Source organism: Alosa pseudoharengus, unplaced genomic scaffold (assembly GCF_046254945.1).
Source record: "Alosa pseudoharengus isolate Yale_2024_CS ecotype anadromous, Long Island Sound unplaced genomic scaffold, YU_APseudo_1.1 YU_APseudo_1.1_scf_14, whole genome shotgun sequence".
Classification (NCBI taxonomy): domain Eukaryota; kingdom Metazoa; phylum Chordata; class Actinopteri; order Clupeiformes; family Clupeidae; genus Alosa; species Alosa pseudoharengus.
Genome location: NW_027468609.1, coordinates 17,846,939 through 17,861,075, shown reverse-complemented (window position 1 = coordinate 17,861,075; position 14,137 = coordinate 17,846,939). Strand labels below are relative to the sequence as shown.

The 14,137-nt window shown below is 46.2% G+C and overlaps 2 protein-coding genes across 2 annotated transcripts in view; one reads left to right on the top strand and one right to left on the bottom strand.

Annotated features, from left to right (window-relative positions):
* Positions 1-1,131: 1,131 nt before the first annotated feature.
* On the top strand, positions 1,132-2,493 carry npm2b (nucleophosmin/nucleoplasmin, 2b). Its single transcript, XM_076284987.1, has 7 exons — positions 1,132-1,168; positions 1,301-1,383; positions 1,469-1,588; positions 1,684-1,777; positions 1,888-2,021; positions 2,283-2,351; positions 2,455-2,493. The coding sequence occupies exons 1-7, from the start codon at positions 1,132-1,134 to the stop codon at positions 2,491-2,493; spliced, it is 576 nt and encodes a 191-aa protein (XP_076141102.1).
* A 763-nt stretch (positions 2,494-3,256) lies between these two features.
* myo18b (myosin XVIIIB) overlaps positions 3,257-14,137 on the bottom strand; it is a 77,398-nt gene continuing 66,517 nt past the window's right edge. The window contains exons 44-45 of the mRNA XM_076284986.1: positions 8,605-8,769; positions 3,257-4,795 (exon numbers count right to left, since the gene is read on the bottom strand). Coding sequence (XP_076141101.1) covers positions 3,742-4,795; positions 8,605-8,769 — 1,219 coding nt within the window. The 3' untranslated portion in view covers positions 3,257-3,741. The remainder of the gene's footprint in view (positions 4,796-8,604; positions 8,770-14,137) is intronic.

Here is a 14,137-nt window from a genome sequence, read left to right as displayed (position 1 = left end):
TGGGGGCTCGACGGGGGTGAGGATGGGTGGTGTGTGGATTTGGGGTGTGTGTGTGTGTGTGTGACTGGGAACCCCTAGGGATCGGCGGTCACACTCTCTACTCATGTTCTCTCCATTCGCTAATCCGGCGGCTGAGCGCTTCAGGCCCAGAGGGGCACATTAAAAATACATCATACCACTGTCTACTGAGTGAGTGTGTGAGTGTGTGTGTGTGTGTGAGTGTATGTGAGTGAAAGAGGGGGAATGTGTGTGTGTGTGTGTTTCAGTGTGTGAGCGTATGTGTGAGTGAAAGAGGGAGAATGTGTGTGTGAGTGAAAGAGGGAGAATGTGTGTGTGTGTGTGAGTGTATGTGTGAGTGAAAGAGGGAGAATGTGTGTGTGTGTGTGTGTGCGTGCGTGCAGGACAGGTGTCTGGAAATTCTCTTGTCCTGCACTCACCTTATTCAGGCATCAGTATGTACACACAATATGATTATCAAGCCCTAACTAACACACAAAGACACAGAAATGCACACGTACAAGCAAGCACACACACACACACACACACACACACACACACACAACATCAGAAAATCAGTGGGATGTCCACCAACCCAGGCTATTTTCCAGCCTTTCAATCTATTGATTGTAGGCAACTGTCCAAATATTCATTTTCAAACAGATGCATGGAGAAAGCAATATGGTGACATTTTGAAAAGTTGTGCACGTACATTTAACACAGAAATAGTGTAGTCCCTAGTACATGTAATTTCATAAATATTTGACGCATATGAGAGAGACTCGTCTCGTTAATTTGCTGATGATGGCTTTGAAAAACTACACTAACACGACTCCCAGAAATGTCTGCGTTCCATGGAGCAGAGCGGAGAGGACGCTCTCAAAGGTTCGTGGATGACAATTAGCTTAATTAGGCTGGGTGTAATTAATTGTTGTCACCGGCGCAGCGCGTGGCCACCTTAACTCAATAACTCATAAAAGAGAAAGCAGGACTCGAACCCCGCGTTCCTTCTGCCATTTTTTCCTCAGGTGAGACACGTTTTTCCATCGACTACCCCCTCATATAGAGCTATAGTACACTGATAAATGAATGTTTTCCACCCTCCAGATCTTGCAAGGACACTAAGCGGTGAATATGAACAAATCAGACAAGCCTCTGTCGACTCTATGGGGTATGCTAAGTCTGTTAAGTCGTGACCATGTGAAAACCGGCTTTGTATAATTAATACATGTGTAGTGGCACCAATTCATCTAGCGGCTTGTATGTATTACACCTACAACTTTATTTCCTGGGCAACATACAGGTTGTGAGTTGACTGAGGCCAACAAAGAGAAGACCTTCAGTACGGAGGAGACGAATCTGCAACACCAATTAGCTGTCAGATCTGTAAGTAGCCTATATCCTTGGTTAAAAGCCAGTTCGTGAAGGATGTCGATTAGCCGATTAATTCTTACTTGCCTAATTTTTACAGATGTGTCTCGGCCACACCGCGAAAGAGGAGTTCAATATCATTGAGTTGGTGACCGGATCAGGAAAGAACGCCACAGAAGGAATCCCCATAGCGACACTTCATGCCAAATCAATGCCTACTGTAAGTTTGGAGAACAGGAGTCCACTATGGCAACATCGCCTGATTGCAACCGCAATTAAGTATCTGAAATCATGGTGTACTCTATTTTCTACCAGGTTATTTTATCCGGGGTGGACTTACATCCACCGGTTACATTTCGGCTTAAGTTCGGCTCAGGGCCTGTCCATATTTGCGCGGAGCACGTTGCCTGTAAGTGACGCCTCCAGTCCTTTCTAGAACAACAAATTGAATATAACGTGGGTGAAGCAGTCTAGGCACAGATTCTAAATGAGGTGTGAACATGTTTTGTACTTCTCCAGTTGAGGAGGATTTATCCGATGAGGAGATGGCGGAAGAGGAGGAGGAGGAGGATGAGGTGGAAGATGAGGAAGACATTGAAGAGTCCCCAGAGAAACCAGTCAAAAAGGCGGCCAAAAACGGAGGCCCAGTTAAAGTGAGGGGCAACATAAATACATCTTTTAATTTCCCTTCCAGTGCATTCATAATTTAATTTATTTTCTCCATCTTCAGAGAAAGAAGCCAGAGAAGGCATTGGATAGGTATGATATTGGACATTTACTGTTTTTTTTTTTTTTGAAATTCTTAAATGTTTCTGTGTATCAGAGTGGAAGTTCCTGTTTGTGTTAAGTGATGTAGATGGCTAACTCTGCCCTTAAGCCTTAAGTAGATTCTTGGTGATGTGCCAGTATTCTAGTATTCATCCTCTCCTTCTGTTGACCTTGGCAGCACTCTCTCAGACGATGAGAACAATCCACCAAAGAAGGTGTGTTTGCTGGCTTTGTCTACATGTGACTGATTTTGGGCCCTTTTGTATGATTTAACATTTTTATTTTTTTTCTAATTTTTATTTTTATTTTCTTTTTTAGGGAAAGGGAAGGGGTAGGAAGCCTGCACAGAAGGTGTAAGCTCAGGTAATTATGGTGATTTATCTCCTTCCTGAACACATCTGATTAAGAAGTGGACCTAATCAGATTCTACCTCCTTAAAGGTGTGTTTGTGAGCAATATCTTCTCTTGAATCTTCTCATGAAGCTGGTACAGCTATTTTCTCTTGTGACTGCATTGACTTGTTGCTTTGTGTGTTTGTCATCAGGCACACCTGTTCTTATGGACCTGTCACCTGACTGCAGAAGCCATTTCCTTCTAAAGCAGGAAAAATCCTGCACGGGTGTTTGACTTGATGGATGACCCGACAAATAAACTTCCTTCCCTGAGCGATGTGTCTGCCTCTTTAGTCACATGAAATAAAGAAATAAACACCTGTTTTGTAGAAAGGAGGTGGCTGCAGGTGGTTGAAACCTGTTTTTTTTTTTTTCCAGTAGGAAATCCTTGTAGAAATATGTGGGTGGCTTTAGAAGCACTGCATAGAGCATGCTTCCTTTGACTCTAAAAGCTTGCCTGTCAGCGGTGTGTGTTGTGCGATGTTTAAACCTCCCTTTGAGCTCCCCAACTGTAGCATTTAATCAAATGCCAGAGGCAAAAGATCAGGCCTTCTAAAGGGCATTTCAAACTGAATCCTGTTTCCACCTGCTTGCCATGACAAGGCTACAGCTTTAAAATCCCTTAACCTCTGTGGCCTCCATGCACCGTGTGTTTTAAAAGATCCACATGAACGATTTCACACAAACATTCAGTCACACAACATGCAAGTGTTTTTTTTTTACATGTTTATTTTTATTCTTGTGTACAAAGTGTTTTAAAATCTCAGGTGTACTTTTTTTGTGCTTTTCCTCCTGATGGTGGAGTGTTGTCCCACTCAGGGGGAGCTGAGTCGGACCTGCTACTTAAAGCACAGCAGACAAAGGCTGGCGTGGTCTCTACAGACACTTTAAGGCATGTGATGTGATGTGACAACAATGCAACTCCATGCTAGTTTATTCACATAGCGAAAACAGCGTCACGGTGAATATGGTTTCACAAGTGTGTCACAGAAACATTAGCCTCTATGCTCGCTCGCACTCACTCACTCACTCAGGTCTGTACACAGCACCTGCCCCATTGAGGGCGACCCCTAACTTGTGTAGTTCATATTCCTCCCTCCTATTCCTTCTCAAAGTGGTGATTCTTCGCTGCGTTAGGAGTCGGGCTCGCTCTTGAGTGTTGATTAGCGGGTGTCATTTCACGTGTCGTCATCGTCGGGCGCGCTCGCTCACCTCAGTCGACCTCGGCCCTCTTGAGGTACTTCTTCATGACGGAGCTGACGTCGGCCGCCTCGCTGCCCTCTGCCTCCAGACGCTCTCCCTGCGGCCCCCGCCGCTTCTGTGACCCCCCTGAGCTGGACGAGTCCGAGTCCGAGGAGGAGCCGCGGCGCGAGGCCCGGGACGAGGGCGGTAGCTCACCGAAGTGGACGCTGAGGGCCCGCCGGTTTCCTCCGCGCTGTGAGCCGCCAGCCAGACTGCTGGTGGACTGGGCGCGGCGGATGGCCGGGAGGATGTCCAAGGCGGCGTCGCCGGTGTCGGTCGAGCGCAGGAGCCCGCGCCCCCTCTCCGGGCTCGTCTCGGGGTCGACCATGCGGCGGTTCTGGAACACCAGTGACTCGGACCCCAGCTGACCCTCACCGCCCTCCGCCACGAGCCCGCCCAGCAGGCGGCGTCTGATTGGCTGGAAAGTGGCGCCGGACAGGATGGGCTTGAGCCGGGCCTCTTCGTCGCTCTCTTCGGGGATGGACAGTGTGGGCAGCGTCCGGCGGGCGCCTCCGGCCACCGACGACGTGACTGAGGACGCCACCGACGCCAGCGAGTCGGACGAGCTGAAGCGGCTCAGCTTCCCCGCGCCGCCACCAGAGGGTGCCCCTAAGCCGGACCCTGCCGGCCCCTGCTCGTCCAGAGAGCGCAGACTGGACGCGCGGGACAGGCGGGGGCTGGGGGGCTTGAGGATGCCCGGCCGCGGCGGCGCGAGGGTCGACGGGGTCGGAGTAGCCGAGCCGGAGCCGTCCAGGGACTCGTTTTCGATGTCGTCCGGGCCGAGGGAGAGGGCGGAAGGCCGTCGGCGGAGAGTGGACGCCCCGGTGGTCTGGTAGATGGGCAGGGACACGGCGCTGCCCTCACCGGCCTCTGAGCCGCTCTGCCAGCTGGCCCGCTTCTTCCGCAGGCCCTCCAGAAGCTCGGACAACGCAGAGGACGAGGACGCCCGGCCCAGACCACCTGTGCCGCCACTCTCACCGCCACCCCGCTCCGAAGAGTCGTCCTCCAGGTCCTGAGCACAAGACCTGAGTGAGGGAGAGAGAGAGAGGAGAGAGAGAGAGGAAGAGAGGAGAGTTTGAAGCTGAGGGTTTATTTAAGGGTTTATTAAAGCAGGAGAGGACACTTTCACATCAATAAACAAATAAAGAGCATAATAACACTTCATATTCACTGCCTCAAGAGATGGAGGAGAGGAGGGGGAGGACAACAAGAAGAAGAAAAAAAGAGAAGAAGATGATGATGCAAAACAGAAGAGATTGATGGGCTGAAATGGAAAGAAAAAAGGGAAGGGGGCTAAGAGAAAAGGGAGAATAACAAGGATAGAAGAAGCCCGGGAGGAAGAGGGGAGGACCAATATAAAGAAAGAGAAAAAAATAATTGAGGAGGGGGGAAAGACAGGGAGAGGGAAGCAAGGAAGATGAAGAGAAGAGGAAGGAGGCAGACAAAGTGGAAGGGGATAAAAAGAGGAAGAGAGAGAAAGATGAAGAGAGAGGAGGAAGAAGAGGGAAAGAGAGGAGGAAGAGAGGGGGGATAAAAGAGAGGAAGAGAAAGGGAGAAGAGAGGGAGGAGGTGATAAGAAGAGGAAATAGACATGAGGAGAACCAGGAGTCAGAGGAGGTGACATGCAGGTAACCCGTGAGCTCTGCGTGACTCCGACCAGCTCCAGTGTGTTTCCCCGGCGACCGCGCCTGACCGCACCTGACCATGCCTGACCACACCTGACCACACCTGGCAAGCCGGCGTCTCAGGGTGGCTGCAGTGCTTCCACATTCCACATTCACATCACCTCTCTCTCTCACTCCAGTATGATGCCCTCAGAGTAATCTCTCCACCTCTCTCTCTCTCTCTCTCTCCACTACTCTTTCTCTATCTCTTTCTTTATCTCTCTCTCTCTGTGTATGTGTGCATGCGTGTGTGCGTGTGTGTGTCTGTGTGTACGGTGCCTATAAAAAGCATTCACCCCCCTTTGATATTTACCCTTTTATTGATTTAATAAATGAAATCTTTGTGAATTTTTTTACATTTTTTTATTTTTACAATCATTTACAAAACTCCCCTCTTTAAGGTGAAAGTGAAAGCAAATTTCTACAAAGTAATGTTAATTAATTGAAAATATATCATAAATATTCACCCCCCTTAAAGTGACTGACCTGAATCAACATAAGTGGTCCAGCCAATTGGTGTTTATAGTGTTATTAGTGAAATGGAGATCATCTGTGTGCAGTGAATGTGTATAGTATAGTAATATAAAGACAACTGCGTCTGGAAGGTCCAGTCACTGGTCAATCAGTATTATTGGCTATAATTCCACCATGAAGGCAAAAGAACACCCCAAACAACTCAAAGTTTACTAAAAAGCATAAGTGAGGGGATGGATACAAAACATTTTTCCAGTCACTGAACATCCCCTGGAGTTCAGTGAAATCCACCATTAAGGAATGTAAGGAATATGGCAAATGTGTAAATCTGCCTAGAGCAGGCCATCCCCGCAAACTGAGTGATAGTTCAAGAAGGATGCTGGTGGGGGAGGCCACCAAGGCCGCTATGACAACTCTGCAGGAGTTAAAAGCTTCAGCAGTTGAGATAGGAGAAACTCTGCATACAGTTCTTCACCAGACAAAGCTCTATGGGTGAGTGGCAAAGCTCTTATTATATCTCGACTAAAGGTTGCCCAAAGGCAAGTGGGAGACTCCAAGATCAAATGGAATAAGGTTTGTTGGTCTGATGACACCAAAATGTAGCTTTTTGGCCATCAGAATAGAGGCTATTTTTGGCGGACACTGCACATCACCAAAAATGCACCATCCCTAATTTGTGGTGGTAGCATCCTGATGTGGGGATACTTCTTCATACCAGGCCCTGGAAGGCTTGTAAAGGTAAAAGTAAAATGAATTTAGCAAAATATATGTAAATCCTGGAAGACAATCTGATTCAGTCTGCAAGAGAACTACAACTTCGGAGATGATTTACGTTCCAGCAACACACATGGAGCGAAAACTACAAAGAAATGGTTTAAAGACAACAAGGTGAATGTTCTGGAGAGGTCGAGTCAAAGCCCAGACCTCAATCCTATCTGAAAATCTGTGGCTAGACTTGAAAAGGGCTGTTCACACCCAATCCCCTTCCAACCTGACAGAGCTTGAGCAGTTTTGCAAAGAAATAAGTACAAGAAAGAAGTAAATAAAAAGAAAGAAGTACATTTGCAGTATCAAGATGTGCAAGCTTAACAGAGACCTACAGTATCCACGCAGGCTCTATGCTTTAATTGCGGCCAAATGTGCATATTTTTATTTAATTAACATTACTTTGTAGAAATCTGCTGGGACTTATATTGGAAAAAAGGCCAAATTAAATGGTTTAAAATTCCATTTATATAAGCAGCAAACGTGGAAATACTTTTTATAGACACTGTATGTGTTTCTGCATGCCTGTGTGTACAGTATGTGTGTGTGTGTGTGTGTGTGTGTGTGTGTGTGTGTGTGTGTGTGCATGTGTGTGCGTGTGCGTGTGCGTGCACGTGTGTGTGTGTTTGTGTGTGTGTGTGTGTGTGTGTGTGCACGTGTGTGTGTGTGTGTGTGTGCACGTGTGTGTGTGTGTGTGTGTGTGTGTGTGTGTGTGTGCGTGTGTGAATGTGTGCGTGTGTATGTTGTGTGTGTGTGTGTGTGTGTGTGTGTGTGTGTGTGTGTGTGTGTGTGTGTGTGTGTGTGGAGCACCACTGTGTAGTGCACTAGGGTTTAAGCTATGCCTGTGTACTGCACTGCATTGCAGGTACAGTGTTCTGTTTGCCTGTGGATGGTGCAATGCTCAACTGTCTGTGTGATGCTGGTCAAACACAAACTATCAAGCTCTCATTTCTATTATTTTCCCCAGCCTAGCACATCACATTCACTTGCAAATGGAAACCAGTAAATCTATACATGCAATGGTAAACACCCCTATTTCTATATAATATAATAAAAATATTATATATTTTTATAATAATATTATAAAAAAAATCCTGGACTGTTCTTGACAGATCCAAAGTCTGGATTTTTTACTGTATCACTTTAATTTAGGTGCCCCTTGGACACTTTTAAATATTCACTATTTTCATGTAAATATTTACAGTTTCCTTGGGGGGGGGATATTGATATTGAAGATGCTCTTCTTTTGAGTGAATTCCACCCCCAATAAAAATGTCATCATCTACTTGGTCTTCTGTCATCAACACAATCTCCTATATCAGAGTTAAGCTCTTCTGCACTGCAACATGAGTGGTCCTTGGTCCCTCTCATGGTCATAAGTGATTGTTGGTCCACCTCATTTCTCATGGTTACTGATAACAATGGCTTGATAGCTTATGTGTGCCGTATGGGCAACTATCAAATACCTTGGCCTTTAACAAATCAAGACGCGCACAAATTCGATTGTAGTCATTTACATTGTTGAGCCCACAGAGCATCAATCAAATTTGTGTGCATCTTTATTTGTTAAAGGTCAAGGTATTTGTTAGTGTCCCCATCACCACTCCGGCACTGGGATCGAATTTTGGCCAAAAGGAGGAGTACTACCTATTTAGTAACGTTGATCATATTGAACACATATTTTCAATGTGATTTAGTAACGTTGATCATATTGAACACATATTTTCAATGTGGTTTAGTAACGTTGATTATATTGAACACATATTTTCAATGTGATTTAGAGGTGTTCACATTTCATTTCATTTGAAGTCCTCCAAATGTAAAGGACTTTGAGCGCTGCATTTTGTGTATGAAAGGTGCTATACAAATAAAGCTTATTATTGTTATTATTATTATTATTATTATTATATTATGAAGTGTGTCCATCTTACCGGAAGCTGTACGTGCTCATCGTATCCGTGACAGACTGGCGTCCTGTGGTGCTTCCACTACCGTAGGGGGAGCTTGACCTTCGACCCCGTGGAACCCCAAGCCAGGTGCGGATGCCCTCTCCCACATCCTCCGTGCCCACCGACCCCACGCTGGACATGCTGTCACTAAAACAGGAAGGACACAGTCACAACATGGAAGGTCAAAGGTCAACAGGTCACTGGTTACTGGATAGCACACCATATGTGTGGTGGTAAGGAGGAAGAGCAAATGTCACCTAGCAACACGTTTCTATCAGTCAAAAACAACTGGCCACACACACACAGACATGTACACACACACACACACACGTACACACACAGACACAGACACAGACACAGACACACAGACACACACACACACACACACACACACACACACACACACACACACACACACACACACACACACACACACACACACACACACACACACACACACACACACACACGGTCACAGGTTAGCCAGAGATGATTTTCAACAGATTACTGGTTACTGGTTAGGTCACAGGTTAGCCAGAAATGACTGAAACAAGCCTGAGATGGACCTGACATCTGCATCTACATTCTATCTTTGGTCAGGGGATGGGATCTTATCCTGATTCTCTCAGCTGCGCTCTGGTTGCACAACCAGCAGATCATGGCTGAATCCATTCCAGATCCAGTTAGAAGGAATCTGATTGGCCAGCCACTAGATAGTGGCAGATCCGGTTCAGAGGAATCTGATTGACCAGCCACTAGATAGGGGCAGATCCGGTTCAGAGGAATCTGATTGGCCAACCACTAGATAGGGGCAGATCCGGTTCACAGGAATCTGATTGGCCAGCTACTAGATAGTGGCAGATCCAGTTCGGAGGAATCTGATTGTTTGTACAGCCATTGGATTGGACAGCGACTAGATATAGGGGCAGATCCGGTCCAATGCAATCTGATTGAACCAATGTGTATTGGACAGCGACCAGATCATGGCAAGGCCCGGTTAGTGGAATCTGATTGGACAGTCACTAGACTAGAACCAGACTGTTGGCAGATTGGAGTCAGCAGTTCTGAGCCTGCTGGTTGACCTTAAGCACTCTGGACATCCCTCCTCTCTGAACATAAAAGATCCTTCTCTTCAGAACACAGAACACACACCCGCCCCCTCTCCCTCTTTTACGGCTCGCGTTGCGAGCGCTGGCAGAGCCTTTGATGTCCTGTTATATACTATTCTCTTTTCCGGCCCCTGCAATCATCTTTTATTTATTTTTCTCACTCTGCTGGTAGTGTGTGGGGAGAGGAGGATGGTAGCCACCAGCTGTTTGCACTGCAGCAGGCTTTGATATCTCCCACAGCCTGACTAATAACCTCACTGACGCGCCTCGGCAAGGCACACGCATGTGTGTGTGTGTGTGTGTGTGTGTGTGTGTGTGTGTGTGTGTGTGTGTGTGTGTGTGTGCGTGTGCGTGTGCGTGTGCGTGTGTGTGTGTGTGGAAGATATTTGTGTATGCACCTGTATTCAGTTTGTGTACACATGCATGTGCATGCCTGTGTGTGTGTGTGTGTGTGATCAGTGAATTCATTAACTAGGCTTCTTCATCTCTAGAAGTCCAGGTCTCACACCTGCACCAGCACACACAGGTGACCTCACGCAGAAGACAGGGGTATAAAGACATTCACACTCTCTCTCTTTCTTTCTCTCTCTCTCTCTCTCTCTCTCTCTCTCTCTCTCTGTCTCTCTCTGTCTCTCTCTCTCACACACACACAGACACACACACACACACACAAACACACACACACACACACACAGAGGATCCATCCCCCACTACTGTCCAGCTCACAGGAACACACTTACACACTCTGACTCTGATACTTAAACAATCCTCTCTCAACTTCTCATTCACACACTACACACATCTCTATAAACACACACACATACACAGACACAATAACACACCCACACACACACACACACACATGCATACAGATGATATACACATGCACACACACACACACAAACACACACACACACACACACACACACACACACACACACACACACACACACACACACACACACACACACACAGATATATAAATATGAAACAGCACACTTGCCCCCTCTTACCCCCTCCATTGTCCCTCAGTAAAAGCTGAACACACCCACACACCCACACACACACATTCACACACACACAGACACACACACACACACACTCACACACACACACACACACACACGTGGTGCTGTCAGAAACACTGGCCACATTAGCATATGCAACAGCACCTCTGCCACCCTGAGTGGCTTCAGTGGCCGGGCTATTTATTCAGCTTGGAGCCAAGCAGAGGTGGAGGGCAACACACACCAGCCCTCCGCTGGTAGAGGATACGCCGACAGACAGCGACAGAGAGATAGAGAGAGAGAGAAAGAGAGAGAGAAAGAGAGAGAGAGGCATACAGTATCTACAGAGAGGGGGATAGAGAGAGGAGTGAAAGAGACATATGTACAGAGAGGGGGATGGAGAGAGGAGAGAGAGATAGATAGAGAGAGAGAAAGAGACATATCTACAGAGAGGGAGATGGAGAGAGAGGGGGATATAAAGAGAGATATATTTACAGAGGGGATGTGGAGATATATATTTACAGAGAGAGACAAAATGGAGAGAGGAAGAGATGGATACATTGACAGAAAGAAGGATTGGAAGAGACAGTGATGGAGAGAGCAAAAGAGAAAGAGAGCAAGAAAGAGTGACATAGATGGGGAGAGCAGAAGAGAGAGAGAAAGAGAGGGAGATGGAGGGGGGTCTTGACTAATGCACATGTATTATTCAACAGACAAAGCATATCACAGTTGGTGAACTTTCAATGGAGAATTGCCACACAGCGAAAAGCTCCTCAAATTTAACAAGCAGTGTTTGTGTGTGTGTGTAGGTATGTGTGTGTGTGTGTGTGCGTGTGTGTGTGTGTGTGTGTGTGTACAGATGTGTGAATGAATGCATGCATGAACATGTGCAGGCGCGTAGCAAGCGTGGGGGATGTGGGTGTTATAACGTACACACTTTTGCTGGAACACGATTCCATCCCCCACACTTTTTGTCAGATTAAAATGAAAGTAAAATATGGAAATAAACGCTCCCGTAAAGAGTTGGAACCGTATCTACAACGCACACACAAAGATACACAAATAGGTCTGTTGATTTTATTGAACGGTCATCCAGCCAATCACATCAAGTTAGCCAGTGAAGAACCTGACGGCTCTGATCAAATTCAAAGTGTGCATCTTTCAACATGTGCTGCTGCTGGGTCTGCATTATAACGTCTGCAGTGAGCAGATTTCAGATTTACAATATTGAAATGATAATTGTTACCGCATTATGCTAATTTAGTAAACCAAAATTCACTGTCTGACTGACAGTTTTTGTCACAATGTATAAATGCAGGGAGTCAAAGTGAAAGCGGGGGTGCGCGCACCAAGGCACTTGTTTGTGCAGAAAGACCTTTGGCTACTGTTCTCAGAGCATTATGCTTTCTCTGTCTATGATCTGCAGCTTTTCTCAAACTATGGGCCTCCTCAACAATTAACCTACTGGTCCACGTAGCCGCGAAATAAGTTATGCCTGGTGCTTCACACGTCTGATCTGATTTCACTGTCAATGTGTGTGTCGTAGTGCTACGTCTTAAATACGATCGCGTTCCATTTAGAACATCTTATTTTGATCTTACAAACGGAGGCGTCAAGACACATTTGAGTTCTACATCTGAGAACTAAGATTTCCAGCATTTAGAACGCTTAGAGCGCTCATGCAATGTGTGTGTCCCTGCAGCAAGTGAAACTGGAGGTAACGTGGGCTAGAAGCAACAATAGTTTAAACAACAACGTGGCTTCCTGTATCAATGGAAAAAGCATATAGACTGCTAATCATAATCTTTAAATTGACATTAATTAAGCTGGCTATATGCAACACAATTTATTTATATTCCCTTTGTTTGGGTAGACTTCAAACGTTTTTGAATTTGAGCTTACAGTTCTGTCACTATTCTGTGTCCTTTACATTTATTTAATCTTAGTGATACCTCGAAATTAGGCTGCTGTCTGTTAGGGCAATTTATTGTAGCCTGCTAACCCATATGCACAAAACATAATTTCTGAAATGATTTTTTGATTTATAACATGAGATATGTCTCCATGTAGGGTAGTGTCAAATAGTGAAGTGATAGCAGGTAGATCATGTAGGCCTACATGTCACATGAGCCACACATATGAGGGACGCTGCTTCTTCTGTCCCTCCCAAACTGCATTAAAATGGTGTGTTTAGCAATCAGAATTTCAAATTTTTTTCGGGGTAGAAACTGCCGGACACCAATATAGTCCGCACCCCTCTGAAAATACTTACAACGTCCCTGTAGGGAGTTATTTATAATTTGGCAAGATTGTTTCATTTTCCTATCCCACAACCCCCACACTTTTAAAAAGCTTGATACGCCCCTGAACATGTGTATTTGAAAGAAAGAGCAAATGTGTTTGTGTGTGTGTGTGTGTGTAAATGAGCGTGAACATGTCAGAGAGACTGACATCTCTGAATGTCTCAACATGATTTTTGTTTTGTTTGTTTGTAGCGCATGCTCATTTTTTGAGGTAAACAAAATAAACCCAGCTGTGTAGCATGCACACCAGAGTGTATTTAATTGCTCGAAGTCTCCTGAACCAGGTCAAGTCATGCTAGCAGAAGTGTGCTCAAAACAGGGCACTATCTCTGCAAGCCTGCACTAAAAATGCCCATCACCATGATGGAAAGCACAAAATGAAAGCAGTTGGGAGGAAAGGCCTGTCTCGGCTCGGGGGCCTGATGGAAGGTTCTGGGCTGTTGACGGATGCTAGCGGTGAAACACGCTTATCTCTCGGTGCCAGGTGATGGGTGGCATTTAGAATGTTGCTGATGGGCGTTAAAACTACTGGTGCTGGCATAGCTGAGGTAGCACACATGCGCGGGCACACATGCACACGCACACACACACACACACACACACACGGCTGAGGCATTAGGCATTCTTACACAAAGGCACAGACACACACATATGGCTGAACCTACTGCACACCACACAGGGCAGGCTAACATTACTGTGCCAGGAGTCAAGGCAACAGACAGAGCCACAGACAGGAGAGATAGCCAGGCAGAGCCAGACAGACAGGCCATGCTGATATCACTGAGATATGAGCCACAGACAGGCCATGCTGATATCACTGAGATATGAGCCACAGACAGGCCATGCTGATATCACTGAGATATGAGCCACAGACAGGCCATGCTGATATCACTGAGATATGAGCCACAGACAGACCATGCTGATATCACTGAGATATGAGCCACAGACAGGCCATGCTGATATCACTGAGATATGAGCCACAGACAGACCATGCTGATATCACTGAGATATGAGCCACAGACAGGCCATGCTGATATCACTGAGATATGAGCTACAGACAGGCCATGCTGATATCACTGAGATATGAGCTACAGAC

Coding starts and splice junctions, on each gene's coding strand:
- npm2b (XM_076284987.1), top strand. CDS start 1,132: ATGAACAAATCAGACAAGCCTCTGTCGACTCTATGGG. Junction 1,384..1,468: donor ACCAATTAGCTGTCAGATCT/GTAAGTAGCCTA, acceptor TAATTTTTACAG/ATGTGTCTCGGCCACACCGC. Junction 1,778..1,887: donor TTGCGCGGAGCACGTTGCCT/GTAAGTGACGCC, acceptor GTACTTCTCCAG/TTGAGGAGGATTTATCCGAT.